The sequence below is a fragment of the Lingula anatina genome, chromosome 10, assembly GCF_051362555.1.
Source record: "Lingula anatina isolate TDL-2025a chromosome 10, LinAna3.0, whole genome shotgun sequence".
Lineage (NCBI taxonomy): Eukaryota > Metazoa > Brachiopoda > Lingulata > Lingulida > Lingulidae > Lingula > Lingula anatina.
This window is the reverse complement of record NC_141776.1, coordinates 15,604,462-15,623,303: the sequence shown is the minus strand read 5'-3', so window position 1 is coordinate 15,623,303 and position 18,842 is coordinate 15,604,462. Positions and strand designations below refer to the sequence as shown.

At 38.8% G+C, this 18,842-nt stretch overlaps 2 protein-coding genes across 2 annotated transcripts; one reads left to right on the top strand and one right to left on the bottom strand.

Annotated features, from left to right (window-relative positions):
* The first annotated feature begins 2,998 nt into the window (after positions 1-2,998).
* On the top strand, positions 2,999-6,616 carry LOC106161698 (baculoviral IAP repeat-containing protein 7-like). The gene is made up of 4 exons (XM_086998157.1): positions 2,999-5,248; positions 5,584-5,645; positions 6,186-6,248; positions 6,433-6,616. The coding sequence occupies exon 1, from the start codon at positions 3,086-3,088 to the stop codon at positions 4,967-4,969; it is 1,884 nt and encodes a 627-aa protein (XP_086854283.1). The 5' UTR covers positions 2,999-3,085; the 3' UTR covers positions 4,970-5,248; positions 5,584-5,645; positions 6,186-6,248; positions 6,433-6,616.
* A 935-nt stretch (positions 6,617-7,551) lies between these two features.
* LOC106161709 (putative methyltransferase-like protein 24) lies at positions 7,552-13,893 on the bottom strand. The gene is made up of 8 exons (XM_013538731.2): positions 13,773-13,893; positions 12,767-12,862; positions 12,331-12,398; positions 11,851-12,008; positions 11,042-11,179; positions 10,417-10,491; positions 10,028-10,166; positions 7,552-9,405 (listed from the first exon to the last, which is right to left on the bottom strand). The coding sequence occupies exons 2-8, from the start codon at positions 12,849-12,851 to the stop codon at positions 9,103-9,105; spliced, it is 966 nt and encodes a 321-aa protein (XP_013394185.2). The 5' UTR covers positions 12,852-12,862; positions 13,773-13,893; the 3' UTR covers positions 7,552-9,102.
* Positions 13,894-18,842: the final 4,949 nt, after the last annotated feature.

Below are 18,842 nucleotides of genomic sequence, written 5' to 3'. Positions count from 1 at the left end.
AACACAATCATTACACTGCAGTGCACAATATAAGTTTCATTCAACTTTGATGGAAAGAAAGTTTGTAACAGACTATCCAATGTCTACTCAATGTTGTCCTGCCATGGAAGACGCCTAATGTCACTGCTGTAATAGTCTCCCAAATAGTTCCTTATGATCTTGCCCTCCCTGGTTATGCGTTTGCCTCCAACAAGGTTGGGATCTGCCATCTGCACTGCATCTCTCCAGGCTCCGGGGACAACACTGCATTCATCATCCTCTTGGTCCACATCAGCCAATGCAAGTTGAGGCCTACGTCTGCGCAGAGGGTTGTGTAGTGCCAGACACGCTTGTACCACAGTGATGGACCGACGCGGAGACAGCTGCAGAGTGGTTAGGAGGCATCTCCAACAATGGGAAAGAATTCCGAATCCATTGTTGACAACCCTTCGAGCCCGTGTAAGCCTGTAATCGAAGACACGTTCCTTGTGAGACATCCCTCGTCTGCTGTAGGGCTTCATCATCCATGTGCGCAGAGGAAATGCGTCGTCTCCAACCAGAAAGTATGGTAAGCCCCTCTCATCTCCTGAAAGAGGCTCCAGGTCAGGGAATACTATCCTGTTCGTTTCCAGAGAACATCTAATTGTAGAAATGTTAAACACACCGGAATCAAATAAGGAGCCATTGGCACCAACCATACACCCAACGAAGTTGTACTCAGCATCAACTATGGCCAGCAGGACAATTGAAAAAAAAAACCGGTGAAGTACAGAGAGCCACTGTTCTTTCGTTTCTTGTTTGCCACATGCTTCCCAACAATTGCTCCGCACGTGTGATGAAAGTTCCAGCGGGAACTGAATTTTCGTGCTACAACTTCCAGCCGTCTGCAGTTGAGGGTACTGTAAAGAAGTCGGCCTTGTACTCCTCATATATTGCTGTGCAAACTTCTGGTATGAACTTGAATATGGTGTTATGAACCACCCTGAAATTGAACGCCTGACAGCGGTAGCTTGCCCCTGTTGCCAGGAACCGCATTGCGGCAAGGTAATATGGCAAGTTTCAATCCTGGTTCCAAAACATTAAATGAGGAAAGTGATGAAAATGTTGTTATATAACATTGGTATTTAATATCTTAATATATGTATTTAATGTCAGTATGTATTTATGTAGTGAAAGTGGGTGATGTTTCCATTCATACCTTCCGCTCTTGGTGTTCCTCGAAGTGACCCGTAGGAGGAGTTCAGCGAACAGGTTTTGGTCGACTTACGTATTTCATAAAGTCACCCAGTGATTCCCTCTCAAGCTCTATAAAAAGCGTAAAGTACCGTCCAAAGAGTCTTCCCCTCTCTATCTAAGGTCTTACCCAGAATCGCCTAGATGTCTCTGTTTCTCTCGCTCTCAGATTAAGGCCATCAAAAGTAGGTCATACTCGTGTTCATGAGCCCGAAGCTGGGCCTGGAGATTCAACGCTAGCAGTCTCTGCGGCGGGATTGGGCCCGCCATCTTTGAACATCGCTGCTGACATAATGATCTCTTCAAACATGCACTGCTTTTATACCCTCTCAAAAAACATCTCAACACGCACGAAGGAGGACGAGCAACAAGCGTAGAAAGTCGGCAAGACTGCCTTACGTCCGCTTGCGTTGTCCTTGCGTTACCCGCACTCTTAGTACGGATAACGTACGTGGTGCACGATGCTTGTACTTTGCATGCACGGAGCGCGTGGAACACTTGCGAAAGCCCGTCGGGCGCAGCAGGTATTTCTGCCGTGCGGAGGCTGTGCTTCTCACGTACTTTCCACGCACTTTCTCCTTGCTCCCTCCTTGCAATCACCAGTTACTTGATTCCTTCCCTGCGAATTAGCTACGTCCTAGCCAGACGCAAGGAACCTAAAAAACCGTGCGTTCAAAACGTAGTTGGGATCTAGGCTACGAATATTCGTAACACTATCGCACCTGTATCGTAACTGAATCGTAGAGAGTGTCGATTTAGACCAGAAAATTGGCAAAATCTCACGAATCCTCACGAATCCTGAAATTCCGGGCAATTCGTGGGATTCGTGGTCTGTGTGAAATAGGGGCCTTAGGGGCATTACACGTAATATCGAAACAATAAGGCAGATTGACTACTGGCAGTAAGTAAATAAATCACCTTATATAAACGGAGCACCCGCGTTCGACAAGACCAGATTACTTTTGTTTGGTCCAAACATTTGAAGGGAACATTGCGTTATTACACGTATATGTTCAGATCAGTCAAACTGGTGCTATAGAGAAAACTGTTCTGCCCCATATATATAGCTCATGTTAAAAGGGACAAGGTTATCTGAATACAAAATGGAATATTCCTTTTTTTTTTATTTGGTCAGTTTTACAAAACACACACATTATTATTTAACTTTTGCATATTTTAACTTCTACTGGCGTTAAAGATCGGAATAAGTTTATATGTTGCTAATAATTCATACCTGTATTATACACATTGTATGTACACAGTGTATTTGGGTTATCCTTATACACAAATAGAGCTTGAGATAATCTATCATATTCAAACAAATGTATGAGCTGCTAAATAAGGCATCTCCAAGAAGACTTATTTAAGGCACGATGAAAAGCCCTACGGACGCACAGAGGGGTTTTATGTTTTAAAGTTTCCTTTCGCGCGCGCGCGCGTGTGTGTGTGTGTGTGCGTCAGGGTGGGGGAGGGCGTAGGGCTAGGGAGTGAATCTCCCTCTCTGGCAATTGTCAATGTTGACAGGTACCAGTATGTTCATGTACATGTGCCCATTTTACCGTAGACATTTTCATTATCATAAATTAACCCTTTTCTAATTTGATTCCCCACATAAGACAACTACAGATCACTTATACTTATAAAGCCAATTCATAGGAAAACGCATGCAAAACCCACCTCCAAACACCATAAAAACCGTCCTACCATACGCCACCATACAAACTCCGTTCACCGCAAGTATATGCTAAGCCTTAAGATAATACGTAGAATACATATGTTAGACCAGATCATCTCTAGCAAACAAAGCTGTTTAAATAGAAAACTGCGTCGGTGAAATCAATAATGTTCACTAAGTTCTCGCTCTTATTTCAGAATGGCACTGAGCAAAGGAAGGTCACCATTAGGTTTGAAAGCTTATGAAGACGATGTACAAGGGAACGGTCACCGTCCGCTGAGTCCGACACAGCGTCACAGGTATGAGCACCAACGACTCTTAACCTTTGCCAATTGGCCTGATTGGGCACCTGCTTCTGCTGCAAGGCTTGCCAAGTACGGCTTTTTCTACACCGGCAGGGACGATGAGGTGGAATGTTTCGCCTGTCATCGCAGCGTTCGAGGTTGGAAATTGGGCGACAACCCCGAAAACAAACATCGTCAAGTATCACCAAACTGTCGCTACATAAATGGTGTTAATAAAGAGAATATTCCGATATATGTTGAAGTCTCTTCTCCCGAAGAAAATGCAGGACTTCAAAGAACAATCTACGCTCCTCTTGGTCTTCGTCCTCCTGGGACTCGGGTGCCACAAGGTTCCCAACATGCTGAGGGCTCTTTGAGAGTCCTGAATGGAAATTCAATGAGAGGTGAAGTCACCCATGGCACTACCAGTGAATTAAGAAACCGTGCTGACGAAAGGACAGAATCACGGAACGAGGCCACCAGAAATCCGCGATCTGCTGTTAATCCAAACGCTCAAGTCGGCGTTGACACTACTGACAATCTTGCCGTCAGGAGGTCACCGCCAACTGAAACGCGCCAAAACAATCCCCATTACCCTTACACTACTTCTCCGACCCTTACAGATGTCCATGACAGTGAGGACTTTATGTTGATTATGAGGGAGAATGAGTTAACTCGCATGCAGACCTATGCTAATTTCCCAGACAGTTGTCCTGTCAGACCCAGTGAACTCTCAAAGGCGGGGTTCTTTTATTTAGGGACTTTAGATATTGTGAAATGTGCTTACTGCGGCGGTATGATCAGATCATGGGACAGGGGCGATGATGCATTTGGAGAACATTTGAAGCATTTTCCTTCGTGTCCTTTTGTACAACAAAGACAAAACCGAGAGCAGAGTTCGACACAGCAGAACAATTTATTATTTGACGATAACCCAATAGTGACTGAACGACCAAAACATCCCCAGTTTGCAATTGAACAGAACAGGATTTTGACTTTTGAAAACTGGCCTATCAGTAAGCGGCAAACACCAAAAGAACTTTCCATAGCGGGGTTTTATTACGCCGGCTTTGGGGACAATGTGAAATGCTTTTTCTGTGGCGGGGGACTGAGAAACTGGGAACCACAGGATGACATATGGACTGAGCATGCGCGTTGGTTCCCAAATTGTGGGTATGTGAAACAGTGTAAAGGAGTGTCTTTCATCAGAGAAATACTGCAACGCAATTCCGCCAACGGCCAATTTTCCGGCCAAGCAGGTCGGGCCCCACGTACCCATCAAATAGAGGCAAGAGAAATAAAAGCTCGATTAGATGCACCATCTGCCCAGAAAGTAATAGCAATGGGTTATTCCCGAGATTTAGTAAGAAAGGCTATAGAAAATAGGCTTACAACTGTTGGTGACGATTTCCCTAATCTACAGTCCTTGATAGAAGCTCTTCTTAGAATTGAAGAGGAACAAGAACTAGGGGATACAAGTTTGACAAATGATCCTGTAAATGTCACGGTAGCCAGGGGTCAATCAGACCAATCACCTCCAAATGACATAGCACCCTCCGCCAATACAAATAATCCCCCTGAACCCATTGACCCCGCTATCTTATCAGACAAACTAAGAGAAGAAAATAAACTTTTAAAAGAACAGAGAATATGTAAAATATGTAAGGTGAGAGAGGCTGAGGTTGTTCTCTTGCCGTGTGCTCATCTTGCGTGTTGCAATTCATGCTCTCCCTCTCTCAGAAAATGCCCGGTTTGTGGATTCAAGATCAGGGATACAGTAAAAACCTATCTATGCTAGCTTCCCTCACGAAAACGCAGTAGATACTCCAGTAGACTTCTGCAATCATACTGCAAGTATGCCTCAAATCTGCTTCGATTTGAGGTATGGATGAAGTACCTGTATATACTCCCCAGAAGTAGCATTCTACTGCAACCATGCTTCACAAAATCACAGTAGAAATGAAGCATAATGCTTCTCCCCAATAGTACAATATTGCATTTTTACTCTGCCTGCGTGCAATTAGAAGATCCTCTGAAGGCCCTTCCCTGCAAGAATGACACAAAAGGGGTTTAAGTGGTAAGTACTTCATCTATCTTGAAACAATTTCATCCTCGGATGCACATAACAATAAAAAATCTTTAATTATCATTTATAATTGTGGATAAAATCGATGACAGCCCAACGGTTTAAATGGGTATTTCTCGTGATTTGTAGCCCAAACCACCGAGAACAACATTGCGACTGCATCTCAAGCCCTTGTCAGCCACGTAATAAAGGTTTAATCAGCTGAAATACTGTAACATTTTATGATGGCAGTATTATGTCCACTTAAACTTCTATTCTTATAGCTAGTTGGTTTTAAATGAACGTTATAGATAATTAAAATATTTGTAATTGTAATCTTTTTTCAGTGATCGGTGGAAAGGTTGGGGTCTTGCAGGCAATTACTGAAGGGAGAAGGGATTTTAAATAAGTATGAACACCTAACTTCAGCTTAAATACAAGTTTAAAATCCCTGGCATGAATTTGTATTTCATTTTATTTATTTTTGGCTCACCAGTCATTTTTCACTTGAACCTATTCCCAGGCAAACTTTAAATTCATATTTTCATAATTAAACAGTCTCGAGCAGAGACTCATGCAAGTTATGAAAGTATGTTGATAAACATTACAAATACAATGGTGAAGTTTACAATTTATGAAAAAGGAAACAAAGTAACGAAATGTCTGTTTTATCAAATGTGTTAATTTTTTTTGTGTGTGTGTGTGTTTCGATTAAATACGTCGAATTTAAAAAGCACCCAATTTAAATGTTAAAAACGTTTAGACAATACGGGCTGCAGAAATTTATCCACAACTCATATTTGTAAATAAGTTGTAGTATTTTCATGAATCCACTTAGAATGTCAGTGTTAATTAGGACGCTTTTAAATATTTTGGGTACTATAAGAGTTTAAGACTTTCCATCAAGTGTACTGGAACTGTGATATTTATTGTTTGATTGGATTTTTAGGAGTCCAGCTGAAACCTCACACTGGGACGTATGGATACTATATTCTTGAGGGGAGAACGACAGGTGTGTTTTTAGCTACGTTACCTAGCCTTCACCCCCAAAAAAGTATTTTTAACACTTCATGCAAGTCATTGTTGTAAAAGGCGCTTTCAAATATCTTGGTTGCTATTATAAAGTCAGAGACGTTCCAGCAAATCAATCAAGTGCACTGGAACTCGGATATTTATTTTGTTTTATTTGTTTTTAGGACCCCAAACCAGATCACACATGAGGGCAAGCGGATTCAATATTTGTCACGAGAAAATGAATTTTTGAGAAAACACTGAAATTGTGTATGGACATTTTGTAATTAATAACCAATAAAACAAATTTCTATCCGTCTATTTCTTGATGTATAGACCGTATGAATAAAGTGACGCTATCTGCTGATTATTAGTTTAATTTAGTGTGTGTTGAATTTACTATATACTGTAGGAAACCTTCCTATTGCATATTCCTTTTTATATACCTCAAAACTTCCATTGATGAGAAATGCACAAGCATTCCCTTTTTTATAACATACCTCGAAACTATCTCCGTGGAGTACTGTTGCAGTGGAACATTTTTCTGATATACTCCAAATCTACCTCCGCGGAGCATTGCTCTTTTCTTGTATGCTCCAAATCTACCCCTGTGGAGCATCTTTGAAGTATTCGATGCACGCCAGTGCAGTGCTGCTTATAGAATAATGCTTTTTGTGTACTTCACCGGAGAAGATGTGGAAGCTAATTAATGAAACATGCTTCTATTATGCTGCTAATCTACTGCATAAATGCTTCTCTCTGTACACTCAAGTTTATGTTCTCGTTATGCATAATCTTTTAACTGTGTTGCATTAACGTTAAATATTAATTATTTTATTACATACTGATATCAGGTTTCTTCCTGTGATATAAACACCTGTGTGACACAGTTCTTGAACAAATTTACAGATCAAGAACGATGGTTTTCATGGTACGACACAACAGCTGAATTTAAACAGCACTCTCAATCAAACCAATTTCGTGTCTTCTGGATTAAAATAAGGCAGGGGAATGTAAAATGAGAGATGCCAAAAGTGGGACAGGTAACTTGATGGTGTGAAAGTCCCTTTCTTTCCGTCTCATATCTATAATATGTGGACGTTTGGGTCGTGTCCGAGCATTCAATTTTCAGGTCAAAACAGTGTATCTAACACTTCTTCTACATTCAAGCATCGTCGATGGTGCACGAAAACCAATTGGTAATCCTTTTTGGAACCCTAATCGGGGTTTTTATTTAGAATTATAACCGACTTAGAAACTAAGTTGATTTTGTGAGAAATGCAATGAAATTTGCTAATGATATGCACAAATATATTTATATCAAAGGTATAATTTCAACAACAACATAAAAACTTCTGGTGACAAATAACTAAATTGAACTTAACTTTCATCATAATTCTGGATCTTGAAAGAATGTTTATTTTAATTATTTACCAGACTCAAGTGCGCGTGCCTTTCCTCACAGTTTATTGGCTGATATACTGCGTCATCTCGTGCTTAATCGGTGAAGGTCTCACGTTATCACCCGCAAGTGCACTTTTATTTCAATACCTTCCAGCGTGATTCCCATAAATATAAACGTATCAGTTAAGATAAACACTTATAAATAAGCATCAGTACACGTGATAATGTGGAGTGTAAAGGGTATGTTGATAGTCAGAGTAACAAAGTCTGCGATTTGATTTTCGGACACAATCGTGGCACGATTCCAGAGAAGAAAATAGTCAAAATCAGAAGTATGGATTAACAAATAATCCATCCATTTGTGTGTATCATATTCATAAACACTGCAGTAGTTGTGGCAAGCTGTGGAGTTACAATCAGTTAACGCGTGCTGTTTTTAGACGTTTGGCCTTGGCATTATACTGCAATATATATATATACTATTAGGGTTTAACGATTGAAATATGCCCTGATCCAAATGGAGTTAGAAAAGGAGGGGAGATAGGGAGGGGTCCATAATAACGCATAATGCGATGTATATGCAGTGTACAAAGTGATGGTTTAATTTTCCACTGTGTCTTGATATACTTTGTCTAGCTACACCTGAAGTGTGAAAACAGTCCGGTAGCGTATAAAAAATCTTGTCCTTGACCAAGACGAGCCAATCCAGTAGCCACACCTCAGCGAGACCTGATAACCGCCATCACCAAGAAGAACTATTTTACTACACGTTATGTGTATCAGACTGCTGCATTCAGCACTTGCACTTGCTACTGCTATCTGTAAAAATATACTCCCACGTATACACCTGTACGCAGGTATACACCTGTACGCTTGCCGATGACAAGCTACGGAGAGCGGCATCCAGGGCACATAAATATCAGGCCCGTAGCCAGCAATTTCAAAAGGGGGGTTCTTTTTCTGAAAAAGAGGACCTTTTTCCATACAAACTTCATGAACCTAGGTCAAATTTTACCCAGAGTGGACCTTTTCCCAGCAAAAGGGGTGGTTCTTTCGAACCCCCCCCCCCAATCCCCCCCCTGGCTACGGGACTGAATATGGACTGAAAACAGTGTTGTCGTGCATACGACCGCAATACTCCAATACTCCAATACTGTTTAAATTACTCCAATATTTACCCTGTACAAATGGCCACAGAAAAAATTCTCAAGTGTTCAGCTATATTTCTGACTCATTCTGTGCAGATTGTTATATAAAAAGGATGTCATCACCTAACGGCCTCTGGTAGAGAAAAATACCCATTGCGCTAAAATGCAAATGTATGAGAGATTCACAGATGGACTCTTGAGTGAAAAATGGACAATTGGACCCTCGTTGTCGTCTTGTCTAAGCAACGCAGATGTCCTGTCGAATCACGTTTTTTCATCTAATCACTCACAGAAATGACGATATCAGCTCTTTTCACTCCTCTCATAAAAGTTAATATTCACAAAATGCGACTCCATGCATCCATACACGGTTCGCCTTGTGAGTCTAGACCTTTTCCGCTGAAAGAAGTTTTGTTTGGTGTAATATATTCTAAAGCCGAGCTCGTACAATCTGTTAATGATAGAAACCCTCTTCCTGTTGCTCGGCACGTCGTGGAACTCGATTCCAAGCTGTTTGACTTGTGCCAGTACGCCCTCCTGGTACATTGCCTCTAAACTTGACCATTCGCTCTTTTCGATGTCGATTTTCAGGTAGTCGATTATTCGCTGAAAGAAAGAAAACGTATTTCTTTTAGAGATTGCTGCAGACTTACTTCTGGAGTTCACTTTTGGACAAAGGTACTTGGTGGCTGTCGAGCCACCAGGGTCAACCACAGTCTAAGGCCATATTCACGACGGAGTTGATCAACGGACTAACATACCTGAAGATCAAATACGGCCGACCCACTTGAAAGCTTGCCGCATAATCACGTAATGGACACTGAATAGATTTCTCGGAGGGTATTTTGCGACAAGCTTTCAAGTGGATCAACTTTGTTGTGATTGTAGGCTATGAACCATTTGTCAGTAACCGAATGTATTTAGTAAGTTTTACTTGCTCTGCTCCGGTGTGACTGATATTCGATATGGGCCCTGTGTTAACGCTGCAGACTGCTAGAACATGTCACCAACACAATGTGTTAAGTACTGAGTGAGCGCTCAACAAATAACACAATGGGGCAATAGCAAAGCCTTGAAACATATGCCCTTATCACTATGTAGAATGGAAACAAAGGTAATCCAACATTATAGACGGTCTCAAAGTGGATGCAATACATTGTACCAGTAGGCAGGAATATATGCAGTTTTAAAACACTTTATCTAGCACTTTGGCTTATGTTTTACTTACATCTTTATGTCCCAGAAGTCGCACAATGGATCCAAGCGTGTACATTTTCCATTTCTTAGCATTGGTCCAGTTCTTTCCGCCTAATCCTAGATTATGGAAATGGATATTTGCGGAGCGATTGAAGTCATCTTGCCCTATGCTGAAAGTAAATGTGATACATGGAGAACGACTATTAAATTACTGTGTAAAAGGCAAAAAAAGTTTTATGGCCTGTGTTTTTATCGTGTGGACAGCATCCAGCATTTCATATTTTGAAAACAAAATTATGCACTATTAATTACACTCAGTACTGGATGATGTATAGCATCACGTTAGTGACTGAATAGCGTCAACTGATAGATACGAGAATCCGATCCTTTGGCTTCTGTTAGCATCAAAGACATGCTTACCTTGGATCGAATGCATGAACTTCGCACTTCTTTTCTTGGTCCATGTAATCGTCAAAGGACCATTTGTAGCTGATCCTGGATAAAAAGATATACATTTTCAATCTTATTTAGATGGGCATGTGAGAGGAGGGAAATAGGAAGGCAACGAGGGCGTGGCAAATGCTTCAATTACAAATCAACATCTACAGACATAAATTTCAATTGAATATATATATTAATAAAACCAGCGAATTTCTTGCTTCGAGTGTTATATCTACGTCTTTGTTTTTATTAATATGTTTTATTTATTGCTCTGACCTACTGAAGCAATCAGTCATCCTCCTTGGTGAGCAATCAAATGAAAACTTGGCAAAATAAATATGAAAAAAATATAAAAGTCGCAGGCAAGATACCTTCTAACCAACGTCTGAAAATTCTACATGTTTATCTTCATGTACCAGTGTTCTTATTCAGGGGAATAATGAACCACTTTTCATTTAAGTGGTCTACTGTGTATTTAACTTGAACTGAGAGAGATCAAACTTTGGGGTAATAGTCCCTTTATAAAACCAGACCGGAAGCCGTTATTCTGACTGAAGGAATATGCCAAATACTGTATGCGTGACGAAAACATAGCCGATCTTACCCAAAGGAGTAGACTAAACATTTCCCCGGTTTCAAATTGTATGGCGGGTCAAGGCACACCTCCCAGCCGCCGTCTCCTGTTTCCTCGGTTCCTGCTCTAATCCGGTGTCGGCAGTCAAATTGAATCTTCATTAGGTACCTGGAGTTAGGAGTATTTGCTTTTATTCTGCGAAGGTAAAGCAGTTTTCAAGTTGCAAAATAAGCGTGCTTTTTAATTCTGTTGATTATTATTCGATCACTATCAGCAGACGGAGCGAATTTTAAAGCAGCACTTTAATCTATAATTTTATCTGAACTACATACGCGAAGAAATATTCAAGATATAACTCACTGAAAAGATGTTTGTTTTCAGTATCAATAAATGATAAATTTTGATATTCACTTAAACAGTAATATATATATATATATATATATATATATATATATATATATATATATATATATATATCATGCATATAGTACCACATACAATTAATAATGCAACTCTGAACCACAGAAGAATTATGGTATATATTCTTGTGAAATGTATTGCCCTTATGTATTTAATGAACTCTTAGAATTTAACCCCATGGTATTGTATTTTAATAGCATTATACGCATTATAACAATCCATTCATTTATTGAAAACGTATAGTGTATAAACTGCCATTCGTCTTTGTAGTTTTAACACTCATGTGTTATCCGTTTGGCGTAAAAATGTAGGGGCGTCTCCAATATTGACTTTTCAACGTTATACCTCAAAATGAATGCATATTCTAATAAATTGCCTAAAGTCCAAGGATGCACTTCAAACGTGTTCGTTTACAATACCTGAAATAATCCCTCTCAATTTCATCGTATGCAAGCTGCGGCAGGGTGAGATTCAGCGTCACTTCCGGTGAGTAGTCGATGTCGTCTGCTAGATTGTAAAACGTTTTTGGAGGAGAAGATCTCGATGGAGAAATGTGCCTTGAGGTCGGTTCAGTTGCCTTGATGATGAATGAAAAGAAAACAGTAAGTTGTACGTGCTAACATTTCACTTTAATTTTATCCTATACAATATGTAACTTATCCAGTTTTGGTACTACATTTGGAGAAAGGTCAAAATGGTTAGGGTTAGTCGGAGTATTGTCTTAGTATGAGTATTAGTAAATGAGACGAATGTACAAAGTCATGGGGAATGCACTACGGTTTCTAGTGGAATACGATTCCTGTCACACCGGCATCCATTAACAGCCTAAATCCCTTCAGCTACGAGAGACATTCAAATACTATATAGATTTTTATGTTAGAAGTAAAACGCCCACTTACCAGTTTCAAGGGGGGCTCGGCCTTGCCACTGCTGACTTTGAGCAGCACACGTTTGCGTTCACTTGCCGCTTAATAGAGGCAAAGACATTTGGTAAGAAGTTATTTTATTTTGTGCATTAATATAACACAGAGGAAAGATTTGGCGTATTTAATACTGTCAAAGCTGCGTGCTGTGCCAGTTTGTCATTACATGAACAGAAACATTAAAATTTACATTACTAAAGAAATTCAATGTAAAATAAACCATAAGTAAACCTTAAGTATTTATTCACATCGCACAGATCCTACGACTTTAAACTTCGAATTCCTATAATTGAACGATGGATGAAAAGGGATTTCTGTTCGCTGTTTTTTTTTCTTGATTGTATGGAGCAGTATAACCTACTATGGTATAAATAAAAAAGGAGGGGGCTAATAGGAAAAATGGAAACGTCACCTTCACGGATCCAAAAAGCGGCAAGCCATATTACAGACACGGCACTCAGAACGGCAAGAAATTTGAATGTTCTTCTTCGGATCATATTGGCCGAAGCTAAGGAAAGAAAATACGCAATAATTACGCAGTATTTGTAGGATATATACGCACGCCAACTGCTGTAGAACAGGGAGACTCATGTTACTGTTTCTTATAGTCTTATTTTAGAACGTCATTTCGCTGAGTGCCCTGGCTACATATTTTAGGGAAAAAACGTGGATAGGTAATGGTGGAAATGAAATCAAATCTCATTCTGGATATTACATTTTGAAACGGGGGTCACAATGCTTCAACCTTATCACTTTTTCATTCCCATCATCGTAGTTTAAAACAATTGGATGGATCACAACATTCACTTCTTTGATGACAAAAAAATTAACTTAGTTTGCGTAATGTTCTTGTATATGTTTCACGTCCCTTACAAAAAAGTCCTATAGGATCCTATTAAATCCTATAGGATTCTATAGGACTTTTTCGTTACGGGTAAATCCATACCAACAGGACCACGGGTAGAAGATAGGGTACATAGCCAATGCCATTTTCACGATTCTTAAACCTCTCCCTTAAATTATCACCCCATTATGCTGGTCATTTTACAAAAAGATTACATATACATACATACGATTGACTCAACTAGATCAAAGTTTGTGTCGCTCATATATATATACTGAGCAAAAATATAAACGCCCCATCTGAATTATTCAAATAACATGGGGTGGGCTTCGGGCAGTTATCTGTAGCTTCGGTCAGTCTGGACAATGATCTTTAGCACAATGAACAGCAGAATTCACTTTGAATGATTTAATATCAATATAGCCTATAATGCCGATAGATTTTTAAAAGTATTACATGGGGCATATTTGTCCATTCTATTTAATAGCTGGTTCTCAGACGCTCTTGAATTTAAAATATGTTAATAATTAGTCTAATAAACATAGAAAATTCTATATAAATTGAAAAACATTACCTTATTGCCATAAGATCTGGAACAGTGTCTAAGCCTACATTCCCTGTATACGGTGTTTCGATGTGTAGCTGCAGGTTTCATGAAAAATTGATGGCATGGCAGCAGGTATTGAATGCCGGGTATGGCTTTGTGTGCACTTGTCTCTCTAGTGCCATATGTTTCTTAAATTAATGATAGCAATGCGGGACGGTAAAAGCTGAAATCCGAGTCAATATAAAGATCGAACCCTTGCTTATTGAGCATTTAGCAAGTGCAATATACTGTCGACTTTGAGATATGTAAAGAGACCGAAAGGGGGGGGGATTTAAACACAAGGCCACAATCACATGAACACCGGTGTAACGAAACTGCAATGAGGGTCCTTGTAACAGAAAGTCCGACCTCCACTTAGTTGTAATGGTTAGGGTTAGCCTAACTTAAGTGGGTCAAATTCTAGGTCGAGGCTTACCGGTACAAATAAATGGGAGGCTGACTCTCTATCTTGGGGGGACTCTCTGTCACGTTACGTCGGCATGCAGGGCGGTTTGTCAGCACAAGAATATTATTTCTCAACCTTTTTGAGCCATCTTTGTTAAGAAGCATGTGTTTTAATTGTCAGTTTTTGTTTCAGATTGTATCATTTTGAGACGTAAGGAATTTGCTGGCTGTTTTAATATTTCAAGGGCACATTTGAGTTAATCGGTTTTCATATCATTTGAAGTGTACAGGGCTGTGTGAGGGGACAAAATGACAGGCTTATCCATGGACTCAACTTACTTCTCTCTTGGGAGTTCAACCCCTTGTTTGCTCATACCTCTAGGTTACACTATTTGAAATTATATGGTAACCTCTGATCGGGTTTTGCTACAAAAATTGACAATTCGTCTTCAAGGAACAAATTTGGAGAATTTAACTTAAAAAAGAACCAAATTCTAAATGTAAGGAAAGTTTTGAGGGGTTATATTTTAACATGATATTTGAGGATTTGTTCATGACCGTATCAATTTTGTGATCTTAGTTCTGTAGCAGGTAGGTTATGTACATGTAGCTCTTGCAAGCTCTATTATGTGAGCTGTGTGGGTTCCGAAGTTGGAGACTTCATGTGGATTATGTGAATTGATCAATCATTCATTAAATCATTTTGTTTGTTAAAATCCATCAAGACTGAATAGGCTGTATAGTCATGTATCAATTGGAAGAAACCGAGCATTGAAATACCAGAATATTTTTAATTTAAAACCAGAAAAGTAAATTAATCACTAACAATGTAAAAGTAAAGATGAAAACTTACGTGAAAATTTTACATGTAGGGAAAATTGATCTACAGCTTTCTCCTCTCCATGGCCATTCTCATTACCAGATATTTCCTCATTGTCATCATTCACAACCCTTGTTACTAAAAATGTTATGATATTGACGTAAAAGATTTCATCAATAAACGCCAGTATTTTTCTTTTTGTATTAATTTTACTATTAACATTTTTTTTAATTATTCATTCATCTATTCATAAGCATTATGCACAGCTTAGTTGAGCCTGTGTTAATTCTTTCCACGTTTTCTTTCTTTTATATTCGTTTTTATATTATGACTTTGTAAATATTAATTTTATTTTTCCCCTTTAGCGAGGGGTTATAATCCACTATTGGAAATGACCTCCTTTCTGCCTTTTTATGATTAAACCTTGGCTTTAAAGGGTAAATAAGAAGCAGTAGAATTTACTGTTTATGGAGAAAACAGGGAATTTATATTGACTAAAAAAAAGACAATTTCTTTTTATTGTGTTTTTTTAACTAGATACGAGCTTTTCAAAGCAGGCTGCCCCGATGATGCAAAGATATGTTAGTCTGGTCTACCAGAAATGTAGTGAGTAAGAAGTGCGCTGCAATCAGGATGAACAATACCGGTCAGCCACTAACCCCTAATTAAGCGAGGCCATGGTCACTTGCGGTTATGTTGACTGCTTGCTGGGAAGGGGTAGGAACCTCCTGCTGCTGTGAGGAAGTACATATTCTCTTCCAGCGTGAGACAGTTGCATTGTCTTCATAAAGTAACAGGAGTGGGTGGTAATTTTACGGCACTTAAAGCAGTTATCGATCTTACGCGTACTAGTAGTCTGGTTTTTTAATGGCCAATCGGTACCTTGGGGCCACATATAACACTGCAAATACAAAGGAATCCCAATAAAGGCAAATCAAATGTTGTTCTGAACAAAGACCAATGGATTTTCCTTTTAATGCATACAATCAACAGAGCATTTCCAATATGCTTCTCAAAGGACAATAGAAGGCAAATCGAATCAATCAGACGGTAAACACAGGCAAGATTTGTCAATTATAACTTTTTTATTCAGACACTCCGATTTTCGCGCATGAGCATTCGTTGGAATCTTGTCAATATCGCGTAATCTGATTGGCGGCAATGTTGAAACAAGTGTAAATATGGAATGTTCAAAATGTTTTATAATGATAGCAACAAATGACCCCCTTGGCCAAAACTCGCACTTTAAACAAATTTCATTTCATTAAGATGAATTGAAAAAAATCCCTAAAAATATCCCATATGGCTTTTGTCATGTGACCCTTCTGTTGTTTCTAAGAGACAGAGTAACAATACACACGAATGGGTCTGATTAATCGAATAACGGCGCTATATGTTCACCCCAAAGACTGTGTTCTCAAGATTTATTACTTGAACCTATAGACATATACAGATACAGACATACCAATTTACAGAGAAAGTCAAGCTCATCACCTGGAAAAGCTGTTCAACAAAGAAAAGAAGAAGGTGTAAGCGAAGGAAGTCAATTTACGGTAAGCTCGCTCTTTCGGCTTACAAATGCTACGTGTGGATGAGTTTTGATATATAATCTTGTTAAATTGTTTGCAAAATACTTTAAATTATGACAACGTGTTGTATTTGCTAAGTTTTTACATATATTTCCTCTTCAAAATGCACTTCCTCTTTCTCTTTCATAAGCAGTATGCCATGTTGCTAGTAGAGAGCACTGACAAACAACTTTAAGGTCAAGGTCACGTCTGCATTGCAATGCGCCTTTTTCAATAGTAGGGTCCTGAATTATTTACGTAAGTCTCCTTTTCATTACCACCTTGGATCCCACACTACACATTGAATATAACCCTTTATAATAAAACCGTAAGACTTGGGCACTACAGGCCCTCATCATCAGATAACGCGATCTGTAAAGTTGCTAGTTGCATGTCTTATACCTTAAACTCTGCACACGGAAAATAATGAAACGGTTCCATGTTTTTATTTCAACAAAATATATTTAACTATACCAAGAGTTACATGATACAAGCATGGTGAAACCCAAGCTTCAATCCTGACCTCTTTCCTCTCAAGATTTAAGTTCACAGGTCTTTTTTCTTGGCTGTATCAATATTTAAAAATTTCGATCAGAAAGATCATAAACCGTTTGGTCAATACAAACACAAGACTGCCCCCTCGTGGTGTGTCCTCCCAATAATTTCGTAAGATCTAATTGAGTACTAGCTTGCAACAAAAGACATTAAAATTTGAACTGCTTGGCGTGAAATATGATCTAAAGTTTTTAAATTCTTAGCTGCCCATGTGTGAATTTTACCAAAGAAAGACTTCTACTGATTGAATTAATACCACATCATGTATGAAAATTTAAAAATATTAATAACAAACTTTTAAATACTATGGTCCCTGACACATTCCTTTTAATGTTTAAAGCCGAGGAGGATAGATAAATGATAAGTGAGTACGAGAAAATTGCTTATTTCCCCGGGAAAATTCATTTTGGTGGGAAAATTCCATAGAGTTCCCCTTTAACTTTAAGTTCAATTTCACGTCTGTGTATTGATTGTCTGTGTATTGATTGGTATTGCTTTATAATGCGCTATATTTACACAGTTTGTAAAGCACCACAGCATATTAGTTGCATGTACTTGATTTGAGCATAAAGCAGCAGCGCACTCCCGGGCCAGTAATTTTTGTCGAGAAAAAGTTTTTATCTAGAGCCACAAAGGCCTACAGGACCCCAATCTTATTTAATGTGCCAATTTAAAGTGTCTTATTTGTTAATTTTGAAGCCATAATATTTGCAAACAAGAGAAACTCTTTTTTTTTCAGATTGTGTGAAAATTATTTGAGAAATTATTTGTTTATTTTCCTTCACTTTTCTATTTGAAGGTGATATTTTACTGTCTGGGGGCAGTTTTGCATGCAGTCACCTCGGCTGCATTTTAGTGCTTTGTTAACCGCTCGGTGGCAGCACATTACAGTGAAGTTCTTGTGACTGGGAGGCTTTACTGGTAAGCTCCATTGCTAAGTTCTTGAGTGGAAGTGTTAGGTTTGGAATTAGTTGAAGCATGTAAAGTTTTTTTCGAAGGCCCTCTTCAAAAAAAACTTGATCCACAGACTAGTTTAAGGATGGTGCACACTTGAAAGCATGGTGCATAAACCCTAACGGATTCCCCGTTTCCCATGCAAGCCGCCCCTGCAGGGACAGAGCAATAAAACCTGGGCTTGCTTTCAAGTGGGTCGCGCCATATTTGTTCCGTGGACCAGTTAGTCTGCGGATCAGCTGGTTCTGAACAGTCCCTAACTCACTGACCCTGTTTGAAAAACCAATTTTATTATTAAAATATGATGTAGGCTATATGATATTGGAACAAATGTGTGGAAATCACAAAATATACACTCAATTATGCTCGACAGTTAATAAGTTTCTTTATTATTATTATTATTATTATTATTATTATTATTATTATTATTGTAATCATCGATATACCTTTAAAATTTTAATAAGTAAAAGACAATACAAGAAAACTAATTGGCGAAATCAGAATGGCGATACCACAGCCAGGTTGTAAAGAAAATGCTAATGTTTATTACATATATTTACACTTTTTTCTTAAATTTTGTCGTAAGGAGGTGGGCAATATTTGTGTGTGACTCACTAAATTATAGCTTTGTTGAAATTGAGCGGTCAAGATTTAGAGTACCCACATCTACATCAGTGACAGGGCAATAAACCTGTGATTCCAACTAAAGAATCCAGTAGTGACATTTTAATCAGTTATTGATTTTGTCACATTTAG

Excerpts from the sequence above, each read along its gene's own strand:
- LOC106161698 (XM_086998157.1), top strand. The coding sequence starts at position 3,086 with ATGGCACTGAGCAAAGGAAGGTCACCATTAGGTTTGAAAGCTTATGAA.
- LOC106161709 (XM_013538731.2), bottom strand. The coding sequence starts at position 12,851 with ATGATCCGAAGAAGAACATTCAAATTTCTTGCCGTTCTGAGTGCCGTG. Across the intron at positions 12,009-12,330 it reads CCGAGCCCCCCTTGAAACTG|GCAACTGAACCGACCTCAAG; the intron begins GTAAGTGGGCGT and ends TTCATCATCAAG. Across the intron at positions 9,406-10,027 it reads GACTTCTGGGACATAAAGAT|CGAATAATCGACTACCTGAA; the intron begins GTAAGTAAAACA and ends TCTTTCTTTCAG.